The sequence below is a fragment of the Procambarus clarkii genome, chromosome 32 (genome assembly GCF_040958095.1).
Source record: "Procambarus clarkii isolate CNS0578487 chromosome 32, FALCON_Pclarkii_2.0, whole genome shotgun sequence".
In the NCBI taxonomy this organism is placed as follows: Eukaryota; Metazoa; Arthropoda; class Malacostraca; order Decapoda; family Cambaridae; genus Procambarus; species Procambarus clarkii.
Window position 1 is genome coordinate 34,247,263 of NC_091181.1, and position 15,075 is coordinate 34,262,337.

The 15,075-nt window shown below is 38.7% G+C and overlaps 1 protein-coding gene across 1 annotated transcript in view; it reads right to left on the bottom strand.

Moving 5' to 3' along the window:
* The window catches only part of LOC123759410 (uncharacterized), a 93,014-nt gene that overhangs the window by 43,377 nt on the left and 34,562 nt on the right, over positions 1-15,075 (bottom strand). The window contains 10 exon segments of the mRNA XM_069334891.1: positions 4,639-4,801; positions 5,428-5,540; positions 6,306-6,638; positions 8,887-9,059; positions 10,475-10,723; positions 12,981-13,078; positions 13,361-13,404; positions 13,406-13,554; positions 14,041-14,150; positions 14,817-14,923. Of these exon segments, the coding sequence (XP_069190992.1) occupies positions 4,639-4,801; positions 5,428-5,540; positions 6,306-6,638; positions 8,887-9,059; positions 10,475-10,723; positions 12,981-13,078; positions 13,361-13,404; positions 13,406-13,554; positions 14,041-14,150; positions 14,817-14,923 (1,539 nt within the window).

The window sequence follows — 15,075 nt, forward strand, 5'->3', positions numbered from 1 at the left end:
CGAGCATACATTTCATTTCTTCCATAGAAGTGTTCCCAGTTGTCTATGAAAGATATTGCATTTGATTTGCAATATCTTTCCAGCCGGCAATTGACACCAAGTGCCCTCGATATCCATTCATTTCCCACTCCCTTTCTTGGAAGAATGCCACATATGATCGGGATTCCTCCCTTGCTCCTAACTAACTATTGCTCGTCTTAAGTCTCTCAGACTGAAGATATGTTATAATTATGTAAATGTTACCTACCTAAAGCACACAGACGTACTTATCAACTATCAACGATGAATCCTTTCTTGATTAGCTAATCTACCGTGACTTATATATACTGTTTGAATCCTCCCCCTCCTCTTATTTGACCATATGGTTTAACACTGATAAGGGCGCCGAGTTTCGAGACTTCCTCATAAGACATTGGCTGTACATTTAAATGTTAGGCATGACGTACATTACTTACAAATGGAGAATATTAGAACCCGAGGAAACGAGTGATCACACATTTCTAGCTATTGAACCCAGAATATCAATGCTAAAATCTTTTGAATAGTATACTGTACTTCAACTATATCTCACTGTTTTCCTGGAAGCACGCAGTATTTAAGGTCATACAAGTCTGAAACCTATTTTTAGAGATTTTCTATTTAAATGTTACTAATATTTACAATTAATAACTAAATATTGCTTCAGACTGCACAATTTTTAAATAAATATTGATTCTATGCATACAAATAAAAGCCGTTGAAAGGGTAAGTGTCTTCTCATTCTCGATGAATCTCGCCCCCTCCAGAGAGCCCCACTTATATAACGGCAACATTGTGTACTATGCATAAAACAAGCAACAGGAACTGACCGTGATGTGAACTACATCATGGAGGAACAGCACTATGGCACAGTAGAACAGCACTATGGCACAGTAGAACAGCACTACAGCACGGTGGAAGAGCACTATAGCACAGTGGAAGAGTACTATAGCACAGTGGAAGAGCACAAGAGCGCGAGTGAACATGAACTAGGCTTGGCATAGACTAGGAGTGGCGGATGATGTATGCCTGGCTACATCCCGTCCCAGGGCCCCGTCACCCACCCCCGCCAGTTAACAAGATTATGAATGGTGACCGCCTCAGTACGCTCCACCTGGCTGCCGTTGCTCGGTAAGCATTCCTACCACGCAACTACACTCACCTCACTAGCTAATTTGCATCCTATAAGTGCTGATGGACATCTAAACCACTATCTTACGGGCTATTCATGCCCGTGCCACCTCTAGGGTTGCTTAATCTTATTCAATCAATCGATTAAACCACTATCATCCACAGTATCAGCTACTGGTAATGGCTTCAGTCTCCACTTACGGGATATTCATGCCAGTGCCACCTCTGGGGGTGGTTTAATCTTCATCAATCTAAACCACTACTTGACGGGCTATTCATGCCCATGCCACTTCTGGGGTGGCTAAATTTTCATCAATCTAGACCACTGACAACATGCAGTGGAACAAGCCAATGACACAGCCGAAACATTATTTCAAGTAAGGTATTCATACAATCAGAATCAATGACAATCGCTAAGTTATAACCACCATAACCAATAAATTATCATTGCTGCACAACCCTTAAGTTATAAAGATCACAACCACTAAACCAAGACCATCTCAAACAACCAACATACGACCACGGAACCACCACAACGATTACTCATACAAGTTAGTCACCTGTCGGGTTTCCTACCACACGAATACAACTATATCACCACCGCAACCCATCACCAAACTGCAAGCATACTATTCTCCACCACTGCTACAAGTGCACACAACCGTCCACCACTGCTACAAGTGCACACAACCGTCCACCACTGCTACAAGTGCACACAACCGTCCACCACTGCTACAAGTGCACACAACCGTCCACCACTGCTACAAGTGCACACAACCGTCCACCACTGCTACAAGTGCACACAACCGTCCACCACTACTACAAGTGCACACAACCGTCCACCACTGCTACAAGTGCACACAACCGTCCACCACTGCTACACGTGCACACAACCGTCCACCACTGCTACAAGTGCACACAACCGTCCACCATCGCTACCAGTTAGTTGATTGACAGTTGAGAGGCGGCCGAAAGAGCCAGAGCTCAACCCTCGCAATATACTCGTCATTACAGGGAATGACCTATTTCCTATGAAACTGTCAAATTTGGACTTTTTTTGTAAACACTTAAATCGCCGGCCAGAAATGTTTGTAATGTTTTTATAAAGTGCCAGTGGAGTACTCACCGCCCCACAATTATATTTTAGGTTTTAAAAGAGCGCCAGTGGAGTGCCCCGGGGAAAAAAGTACAGTAAATTATTACTTTTTTATTTAATTTTTAATTTACACCTTTTAGTTTTTTATTCACGCACAGTTTTTATTTCCGTAAGGGAGCAAGTCTTTGAAAACTATACACGTCACTCACCTGTTAAAAATAAACTGAAAAAACATAGTATTTAATATTTTTTTCAAATGAACAGTGTTAAATGCTGAAATCTTGATTCATCCCTATGAACCAGACTTGGGATATACAGTACTACAAAAAGAACTCGAATATCTAGTGGTGTTGGAAATTGGACCACCACCATAACTGGCAGAAAGGAGACGATCGGTTAGCCGTTGAAAATAGTTTGAAGACAGGGGTAGTATTTTAGCTATGATCATCGTCACGCACACTCGGCCGCCGACACTGCAAGCGCGCGCACACTCGGCCGCCGACACTGCAAGCGCGCGCACACTCGGCCGCCGACACTGCAAGCGCGCGCACACTCGGCCGCCGACACTGCAAGCGCGCGCACACTCGGCCGCCGACACTGCAAGCGCGCGCACACTCGGCCGCCGACACTGCAAGCGCGCGCACACTCGGCCGCCGACACTGCAAGCGCGCGCACACTCGGCCGCCGACACTGCAAGCGCGCGCACACTCGGCCGCCGACACTGCAAGCGCGCGCACACTCGGCCGCCGACACTGCAAGCGCGCGCACACTCGGCCGCCGACACTGCAAGCGCGCGCACACTCGGCCGCCGACACTGCAAGCGCGCGCACACTCGGCCGCCGACACTGCAAGCGCGCGCACACTCGGCCGCCGACACTGCAAGCGCGCGCACACTCGGCCGCCGACACTGCAAGCGCGCGCACACTCGGCCGCCGACACTGCAAGCGCGCGCACACTCGGCCGCCGACACTGCAAGCGAGCACACTCGGACGCCGACACTGCAAGCGCGCACACTCGGACGCCAACACAGCAAGCGCGCACACTCGGACGCCAACACTGCAAGCGCGCACACTCGGACGCCAACACTGCATCACAGCACATTCAGCACCACTCCTGTGCCAGGTAAGTCCACTACGGGCTCACCATAGCCCGTGCTACTTGCCCCACTCCTGTGCCAGGTAAGTTACAGGCTCACCATAGCCCATGCTACTTGCCCCGCTCCTGTGCCAGGTAAGTTACAGGCTCACCATACCCCGTGCTACTTGCCCCGCTCCTGTGCCAGGTAAGTTACAGGCTCAACATAGCCCGTGCTACTTGGAACTTGTTCCGAGTAGCTGAATCTATAACAACAACAACACTGCAAGCGCGCACAGAGTCAGCCGCCGACACTGCAAAAGCACGCACACTCGGCCACCGACACTGCAAGCTTGCGCGCTCAGCTGTCTGTCGTACAGCTGTACAGTACAGTGCCACAATTTTTGTTTGCCTGCTTCTTGATAGTATTAGGTGTCTACTTCATCAAACCTTTAAACAACCTAACTATTTTACCGTAAATCATGCCCGAAATGCGCACTGCGTATTAGTGGCTTTATGCATTGTACTTACCTTGCCTTTGAATCTTCCTGTGTTCATGTATCATATGTATACACGTGTAAATAAATTATTATTATTACTATTATTATTATTATTACTACTACATTACTTATTCTATGAAGCCATGCAAATCAATAAAGCATGGGTTGCAGTTGGTAAAAATGTTTCCCCATTTCCTTAGTTATGTTGTGATTAGTTGCCAAGATTGTATTGAATACTGCACACTACTGTATGACCTCGGTTATCCAAAGCTCGCTGATCCGAATATTTGAGTTTTCCGGCCAAAATTGCATCCGGCTAATTTTCTGGCAAACTTTGCCATATACAAACAGATAACCAGAGATTATGTTATGTAAATTTTCAAGAACAACACATTTCAAGATCTACAGTATAAAACAAAAAGACAAACTACAACAATTTAAAGCTAATGTTTCTGTTTTAAATAATATTTTTGATTTATGGTGTACTCACCTAGTTGTACTCACCTAGTTGTGCTTGCGGGGGTTGAGCTCTGGCTCTTTGGTCCCGACTCTCAACTGTCAATCAACAGGTGTACAGGTTCCTGAGCCTGTGTGTGTGTGTGTGTGTGTGTAAATTCAAATTTTGTTGCTTGTGGTACAAAAAATGTGTGAGTATGGGCATATTTGGTTTTCCCTTGTAAGAATTCTGCTCATCCGGTGGGGGGTCCTTCCCATATAATCCAGATAAGTGAACTTAAACAGTACAGTACATGTAAAATTTGTTTCTTTAAACTGTCTCGTATCATGCAACTAACGAGCACCAGTAATTTAATACTTTACCTTATGACGAGGGCAAGAATTTGAACGTGGCCGTATTCTCGTTGGAGTGTGAAAAGTAAAAGAGCGGGAACCGATGGTAATAGTATCTCCATCTTGAAGACGTCTGGCTCCACCCTCTGGAACACACTCACTGCTCACCTCAACCTCACAGCCTGTGAGGCATCTGCAGAACAAAAATATATAAAAATTGATTTAGACTTAACGCATTCTGCAAATGTTTTAGTAAGCATCCTTAAACATCCTTAAAGAGCATAAAAATAAATACCATATACAGTACAGCATTTAACTTTTACTACAAAATGTACAAAATTTTTCTCATTACATGCTAAGTATTATTCAATTGCACTGAAGAGGTCATAGATTTGTTCCACTTTTTAATCCTCTGACTATGACTGTTTAAATTTGACACAGTCTTCAAGAGTAGCTTTAAAGCTCAAACATCGTTTAACTTTAAATTGCATTTCCAATAATGTAAAATACAGTAATTATCGTTCCATTTCTACTGTCACCAATTTAGCCACTATTCTACTCTGCTTGGCTCTGCTGTTCGGTTGGTAGGCCTACAACAGTCATCAAAGGCCTTATTGTTACTATTGTAGGCCCTTTTGAAACAGTGGCTTTGGTTCAGGAAAGCCATGAAGTTCCATGCACAGAAATATTTTTACAATGTTCCCCTTTATACTGTACATTACTTAGAATAATGTCCTTGCCAGAAACAATGTACATACAACATGATCAGTATAACAGTATGCAAGACAAAGTCGAAGATAATTATTGCATTATACAGACCTGAGAGTGACAGCACCATGAGCATGAGTCAGACTACAGTGCGATGGAGCCACACCAGAGCCAGCAACATGAACATCCACATCGTCTCCACAGCCCACAACAGAGGCACCATTCTAGGGAAAAAAAGGCACCATATGATAATTGCTGTGGAAACAAATAAAAGTTAAGCAAACTGTTAAAAAAAAAAAAGGCTTTCAAGTTAATAGTAATTGGTATTTTATTCTTGCCATAATTAATACGTGCTTTTCATTGTAAACGTGTGTGTGTGTGTATGAGTGTAATTACCTAAGCGTAGTTACAGAATGAGAGCTACGCTCTTGGTATCCCGTCTCCCCAGTACTCTGTCACATAATACTTTGTGACAGTTAACCTTTAACTTTTAACTACAATTAACCTTTAACTACAATTAAAATAAAGTAGCAATCTAGTGGGTATAAATCACATGTGCATCCCTACCTAAATTACTGTACTCAAGCATGGAGACCACCCACAAAAACACATTACTACATTGGAAAAGTTAAGTATCTGAACCAGTAGAGAGTAACAAAAATCACAGAATTTAACTTGACCCGCATGCAGGAAAAGCTGGGTTAACAGAACTGACAACTGTAAACACAAATAATTAGTACTCGGGTAAGAACTTCTTTGCCTGAAATGCTATGCCTATTAGTGGCTTTAGGCATAGTATATACTAGCTACATCTAGAAATCCATCTTGTATGTACGTACTTTTACTCGAATGAACATTTATTATTATTACTACTACTATTATAACAGCGGTAAATAAATCCATCAGGTGCAATAGCTAGAATATTAGGCTACTAGAGTGACATCTCGCTCCCAATACACACAAATAGGTAAACATGCAGAAAATCTTACCTGAATATGATATATGATGATGCTGGAAGAATGAGCATCATCAAGGGTGTTGAGCAAATAAGGTAACTCTGTTTCAACAATAATATCACGTGGTCCACATGAACTTTGAACAGCTTCAGTACTACTAAGTGAAGAAGTTGAACGATTTAACCCAGTTGCAGTGCTCAAGTTGTGGCCAACTGGAGCACTTTTTCTCCTAACTCTCTTGTGGTCTTTTGATTGTTCTCTGTGTAAGTGCTCTATCCATTCTCGAGTAAGGTCCGAGGCAGATGAATGAGAAATGGCGTCCAAAAAAGTAGTTTTGCTTGTTCCAAGTGGCTTCATAAATGACGGCTGAAGAAAGAAATACAAAAAATGTAAAACTTGTGCATCATATATTTTTATATCCATTATTAGAAAGATTCTGTATGCAGCAAATATTTTGCATATGCCCATAATCCATCTGATGCTAGCTAGGTTTGTGACTAATTTCTAAATATGATTGTAAAGAACACAAGTACTGAAAATGATGTGGAGAAACACCAAGATGAGAGTAGAATTTATTTTTACATGACATTTTGCCAGCAAGAGCTTAATTCAAATTAACAGATATAAACACACATGAAGTGCTTAAGGAAAACTTGCCAAGAGGTAGAGTAAAAGGTGGGAGCAAAGTCACTAAAGTGACGGAGAGAGACTCGAGGGAATTTTATCATAATTTGTATTTTTATTGTATTAATTTGGCAAGAAGGGAAGCAATGTTGATTTTTCTTTCATTTTGTTTAGAGGTGTTGTAATGTTTGATGGCTAGAGATTTAGTACACTGTCTCCTAAAGTCTTTCTTTGATGAGTTTAGGCACTCCCTGAAGTTCATGAGGTGATGCTTCTGGTTCCTGTGCATGATGAACAATGTTGGTGTTACCAGCATGAGCACACTTTTGTTCAGAAATCTGTCTAACAAAGGTTAAGATGTTTCAACTGTCTTGAAGAGCTCTGGAACATTGAAAGAAAAGTACCAGAACACTCCCATCAGCTTCAGGAACAAGATGAGCTGTTCTTACAAGTATGCATTTTTCATTTAATTTTTTTGCAGGGATATTCCTGTGTGGGCCCTAAGCCTTTGGTTGGCCCATTAAGTGTTACTTGTTTCTATTTTACTTAGGCAGAGTAGGAGTATTTATGACTCGTATGTTCACTTCAGTAAATATTATGCCCAGTATGTTTAACAACTTCTGCCCTGTTGAATCTTGGTTGGCTTTTAACTCTGCACTGTATTAGATAATGTTCCAGTGGTCTGGTGGGAATATCTCCACAGTGCTGACATTTCCTCTCATTATCTGGAACTTGTAAGCCTATTTCCCATGCACATGGGTATCCAAGTCTAATGTGGTGTAAGTGCACTTCTGTTATTACCATACAATACAATTTTATTTAGGTAAGGTACATACATACAATAAATATTTACAAGGATTGTTTGACTTATAGGTAGAGCTAGTACATACAATGCCTAAAGCCACTATTACGCAAAGCGTTTCGGGCATGAATTCTATTGAATTCATGCAGCATGAATTCTACTGCTTCCTTTCATCAAAATAAGTGGGCTGTCGTTGGTTGAATTCTTGTACCAACCCACAGATCCTTATGTTGCAGCTGCTGCTGCTGTGGTGTGTACATCATCTGCATTGCTCCATTTCTAATTACTGTACTTATCTGTGATAGACTATGTGGTATGTAACTGTCTATATTTCTTCTCTTGTTTTTTACAGCTTTGTCTGCAATGTCATTCCTTATTATTTCCATATGACTTGACATCCAGTTGATAAGTATCTGACGGCCTTGACGATCGAGCGTTTGCATTAATGCTATGACATTTGTGATCAGATGGATATTGTCACACATGTGTTCTTGTTGCAGGGTTTCAATGGCAGTACTTGAATCTATATTTATGATAACATGTTATTGGTGTTCAGCAAGAGCATGTTCCAAAGCCTTTTGAATAGCTAGCATCTCTGTTTTTAAAGTTGAACACCTGTTTAAGAGTCTACAAATAACTACAGAATTTCCTGTCTTAACTGCAGTTCTGGTTTCTTATTCCTGCTGGTCTACTGATGCCTGTATGAAGGTAACTAGTGTATGCAACTCAAAACCAGTCATATTTGGACTCATTGTGCAGGGTTTGAAAATAGGAAGCCAAATATACATCTCTTCATGATGTAGACAGAGTATAAAGGGGGTGAGAAGTATCACTAGATATTTGGTTAGATCCTCTGGCATCTTGAGTTTTGCTGTAAGCTGAGGTAAGACACGTCAAAGTGAGGTTAAACTTTTGCAGTCAGATAGGAGTAATGGACTACTCATTTGCAAGGGGTGCAGGTCATGTGGAGGGACCAATCAGGAGAGAGCTGCTTTTTTTTGTATGGTGGAAAATGCCACTCTATAATTGCTTAGGCTCCGTAGTACCGTGGTACTTCGTGGTAAGCTCTATACTGTACTAAGATTACCGTGTATTCGTTTATGTTTGAAAAACCTGCCTATATGTATATGTATATAAATTGGTATTACTGTTCAATACTTAGAAGTAATCTGTCTGTCTACTACCTACTTTGGCATCATATAATAATCTTCTGAGAGCAGCAACTTCTCTTCTCAGGCTACTAATGGTAGCTGTTCCTGTATCAAGATTCACAACAGGTGTGTTGACAATGCAACGTGCACGTGTGGCATATCGCAACGTAGAGACACTCTCAGCAAAGCTGGTGCTAGATGGGGAGACAGCTGAAAAGATATGAAAATATGCTGATAATCAGGATGTGCATAATATAAATGCTGTATACAACAAAGATAAATACTATTGCATAATTATATAAACATTTCCAAATAAGAGATTCTAAATGAAATGGGTTGTGATCAAGAGACAAGATATTCATTTCCAGTAACCTGATACAATCTACGCTAAAAATTATACATCATTACCCTCTTTTCAAACTTTCATGGAGTGAGGGGCAGCCCATGGATTATGAAAAAAAAAAAAGCAACCCATGGATTATGAAAAAAAAGAGGAGCAATATTAGAAAAGATTGTTGCAGATATTAAAATCAATCCCTCGTTCATTCATCATACCACTCACACTATACAGTACATCATTAAGTATAAAGGAAGCATTATGTACAGAGGCATGATGGTGTTAATTAAATTTTTACTTAAATTATAAACAATTCCCAACATACTCCAGCATTTATCCACAACAGCACTGAACCAGATTTCACTTTCCTCGTGAATTGTAATATGCTGAACACACTACACACATTTCCATCAAACAAGCACTTCACCTAATCTTGCCTCATATCCCACGTGTTCTCACACAAATCTTGCTTCCTCACCGTGTCCATCCACCATATTTCAAGCCTCCCTCCTCTCCTACACAAATTCACCTGAATACACGTACTGTACCCTTCATCTCTTTTCTTTCATTTGTTCAATATTCACAGATTATCTCAATACACGCACCTAATCTTTAATGACCTTTACCCACTACACCTGTATGATATTTTCATTGGTTACACACAGTATCTTGTGCTACCCATCTCGTCCAGTTCATTTTAGAATGAGATACGTATGCGTATTAAAATTCTATTACAATGTACCTATCATTACATTTATTAGTTAGCTCAAGGACCATCCCAAACTATGGTGTGTTAGTGGCTTTGCAAGAATGTACAATACCATCAATCACCAATACATGACATTTCACAACTCATTATACCTTCTTGAATACAAATAAAAAATAAATAATTCAGTGCTTTTCACCCATGCTCAGAGAGGATGATAATATATTGCAGAAAACAAATTAAAAGGTGTTCAGAATAATTCCTGTACTGTACTTTAACTTATCAATGTCTCCTAGGCCAACTACCGACCTTTCCAAGGATGCAACCTGCAGCAGTGTTTTTACTCCTGGATACCAATTTAACTGCTCAGGTGAAAGGAAAGATGTCCAACCATTTCTCTCCTGTCTGGTACCGACCCCCCAAATAATGCTTATCATTCATAAGCATTATAGGACACTTATCATTATGAAACCATACAATCTGCAGCAATGTCCAAATTGTTTCAGTGACAAGGTGTAAAATCCAGTACTTTGCAGAAGATTCTATAAGAAAAATGTCATTCTAACTATAATATGTACTCACTTGCAATCATAAGTGTTTTTGCATTGCCTCCTAATGTGTCCTTAAGTAACCATGTGAGCACCGAATCTCTATAGGGTATAAATGGCAGCCTTGGATTCCTTGTCTGACAGAGTGGAGGCATCCCTTCTGTCCCTGTTATAGTAGAGTGGGACTGGGCATAGGTGGGCCGGGAAGTTGTACTGTTCAAGGACAGGTTAGACCCAAGCAGAGAACCAGCTATGGTCGAGCCTAATGCCATTCCACGTTCAGCTGCAAAGTAGAATATGATAGTAGTTAGAACTTGCAAGGTGCGATATCTAGAATATTATATATATGTGTACAAGTATGTTAAGATGGCATTCCTCCCAAAAGCACTACAGTATATAAGACTAAACAACATGTCATGCTTAGAAGTTCAGTATAATAAATTTGAAAAACATTCCCACAAGAACAGAAAACCATATTTTAGATTTACATTACATTTAAATAACACTTAACACACACAGTACTGTATATTTTTTCATGTCTAGAGAAAAAATATTATGCATTCAAACTTCAAGTAATTTCTTATTTCTGAATTTATCTTTGTTCACAGAATATTTGTGGAATTTTACCATGCACATCATCTTTCAGATACAGTATATTAATGTACTGCAATACAGTGTTTAATACCTTGTCAAATGCATTATAGTAGTGCTAAAATCTCGACTATAATTTTTTACTAAGATACTAAATAGTTTGCATATGGTTTTCTTCGATGTGGTTCACTTTAACATTTTACTCTGTATGACACAACATAAATTTATATCACTAACATTTTAAATATATTTTTAACAGTGGTAAAAATATACCATTCAGCTTTATGAAGCAGCAGTTTTATTTTCACAAGGAATGTTAACAAATTATATGTTTAAGAGACTATACTAGGTCTGATTTATCTAAGCAGTTAAAATGTTTAGCATCAACATTCATTGAGAAAGTTTTAATTTACAATACTTTGTCCAAAGTAAGTTTTACCATTTAATTTACCTGAAATAGGAAAGCAGTTTAGTTAATATTCTAACATTACTAAACTATAAAACTTGCACAAAATTACTAGAGATACAAACATAATATATTTGCAGGAGCACTACCGTAAGTCTACCAACAAGACGAGGGCATGATGGAGCATGCAGAGAGTGAGAGACCCCGCCACCTACCACAACACACACAGCCCTGGGCCTTATGCACGGCTGCATTAGAATAGTAAAACAGTGAGTACGACACCAACTTTTTATTTATATTATTCCCACCCTAAACACATTCATCACATTGAAAACTAGACAATTTTAATATTAAGTTAGGAGTGCACAGTAAAAATGAACATGAGGAGGAAACTAACCAAATAATTAACGTACAACACTGAGGAAAGATCTACAAGGGACAGATTAGTAATGGCTGATAAGTGTTCAATAAATCAGTAAAAGAAACACAAGTTGAGGATTTACATGCCAAGTTTACTTTTCATCTGCATGTTAAATGTACAGGGACATACCATGAGAGATTAATCTCCTTGTGTCCCCACCATGTGGATACAGACATACAGTAAAAATTAATAATAATTATCAGCTTTTAAGAAAGATAATGGGATATATAAGATAATGTTATCCACATGTTCAGGCATTTAACATTAACATTTAGTATTGCTATAGAATATTAGTAATACAGTATCAAAATACAAGTACAGTAACCATAAAAGTAATAAATTAACATAACAGTGCCTCCTAACACAATGTGAAGTCTAATATTTCATATCTTGGAAACTGTGGTAAATAACCTGGGTAAAAACTACAAATTCAATTACTAGATGAAAGTCTTTAAGAATACTGTACTGTATATAAATTAATGGTTAACCCTTAGACAACATCATGCGAGGTTTTTCACTGAAGAAATCAGAAGAAATTGGGGTTTGCTTATAAATCCCTATAATTATCAAGATTTTTTATCTCTGGCTATTATTGCCAAATAAAATGATAAACACTGTTATACATAAAATAATTAGAAGAATTTTGGAGCACATGGTATGACAGTTTCCAAAAATATTTATTGAATACTGTATATTGAGTATGTGATGAGGTTTAGCACCATTCTTCATTTACTCTTATTTATTTTATGTTTTCCCCAGAATCATACATGAGAAGTAAAGAAAATAAATATGCAACTCTCATCCAAATTTCAGAAACCAATATCGAAATCAGAATTTAATTACTGTAATTTGAAATTTTGTATATCAAAAGATATATTTTGGGAATTTATTTATATACAGTATACAGTATGCTTAATTAAATATTTTCAACTCATTTGCAAAGAAGAAATTTACCAAATCTTATTTTCAATTATTTTTTGTAAGATTTGCACATAGTTGTCACCCAGAGGGGTTAAAACATTCTATTCACGTTATATAAATATTATCAAATTTCACATTTATAAGCAGGCAAATGTTGCCTTTCCAGGTACAGTATTTTAATAATACTCTCCAACACATTACCTAATGCAGATATGACATTGCCAAGTGTAACAAGGGAACGGTTGATGCTAGCACCCTCTGTCAAGCGTGTCTTGTCCACATCAGCACTTGCACGTTCACTGTTAATTAAAAACAAATAAACATGGAAAGTAATATACTTTAAAATTCAAAGAATATTCCAAGCAAAATAAGTGAAAAATCCTTGGATTCTACCCAGGTTTTATTTCCTCATTAACTATAACAGCTGTACATGAGAAAATTTCTTTCATATAATTTGAGCACAGTCCAGTTATACTCAGTTTAACGAAAATTATTGTATATATCTATCGCAAACAAAAATCTACAACTGAACAAATACTTCATTTAGAATTTAACAAACAATTCATAAAAAAAAAGTTTACCTGCCAGCTAGATCAACTAAGGTGAGAGTGGAACGCGTGTGCGCCTGCGGGCTGGGTCACATCCAGGATCAAGAGGGCGTGTGACCTAGACGATTGGGCATGAGAGGCCGTGGAAGCTACACTGCGACTTGCCCGCCCTCGCTCTAGTAGTGACCACGCAACACCCGCATCTGTTACCGGGTGGCGCGTCACACCTGCAACACATTTAATTCATGTTAATAGCCTTATTTTAACAGATTTCAGTTAACTTTCATTTCATTATGCTTGCTTAATATTTCCACCCCCTTCCCCCCCCTAGAGCTTGGAATGCACAGATTCATTATTAACCTATTTTCTCACATTTTCACCGAATGGGAAGGCATCAGCCCTAGAAGAATTGTTAAAACATTTATATGTATTTAATGATGAAAAGGCATCTGGTAATTAAGTAATCTATTGTATACATTACCTAATAGTGTATTAATTTGTATATTACTTAATATACTATTAAGTATATTACTTAATAGTACTTTATATTAATTTGTACTATACTGTAGTATATAATATATAAGTAATGTATACAAGTGTAGTAATTCTCTTAATTCGATGGTAATTCTGTTTTTGTTGTTGTTTAAGATTCGCTACTTGGAACAAAAATTCCCAAGTAGCACGGGCTATGGTGAGCCCGTAGTTGCTCTTACCATCAACGTAGGGGCCGGTGTGAGGGTGTTCTCTCACACGGAGACATCTACCTGCCTCAGACTCCTCCGTCAGCAGGTCTCTCACGCGCTCATTGTAGATCTCAACAAGGCTGCAGAAAATGGCTCGAGATTTGTTTTATTATATTCGTATATATTAGTTTCATCAAATAACATGAGTTATAAACAGAAAATTCCAATACATCACATGTTATTTTCTTGTCAAATTATCAAATACTAAATGAATATTTAGTGTAAAATTTGTGTTTTTTGATCAGCAAGGCAAATCTATGAGCAATATATATATATATATATATATATATATATATATATATATATATATATATATATATATATATATATATATATATATATATATATATATATATCAAATTAGGCTAATTTAGCTTTTCGTGGTATGATGTTTATAAATAAAATCTTAAGTCATTTGATCCCAAATCAGTTCTAATTATTATAATCAAAGCTCACTTTCAACACATATAGGAACACATCACGGGAAAAAAAGGTATTATAGGATGGATAGTTAGCAAAGCCACGTTACAAAGCGGGATATCGCAAGGAATAAGGAATTCATTTTCTTTGTAGAAAAGTACAGACTAGAATTTGGAGCTGCAGTTAAAGCAGGAAATTATTTAGTTAGGAACATTTTCAAACATGAAAATGTTTTTACAAACACCTTTTGAAAATTCAAAAGGAATAACAGACCTTTGTAACGTATGTAATTCTAGAGGTGTGACTGAGAACACAGGGCAAGATACCTGAGGGAGAGAGAGAAGTCCTGCGCACAGAGATCATCCGGGGCGTATCTCTCCTGCAGCCTAGTCAGCAGCCCCTCACACATCCGGGGCGCCAACCCCGGGGCATCCTGAAGGGTTTAACCTCTGATAGTTGTTTTCACATATTCATACATTAAAACATTGATTGTAACCATGATACATATATGTGCCAGTTTAGACCTATTGTCTTGTGTATGACCCTCTGTCCTGCGTGACAGTGAATACCAGCATTATCCTCACT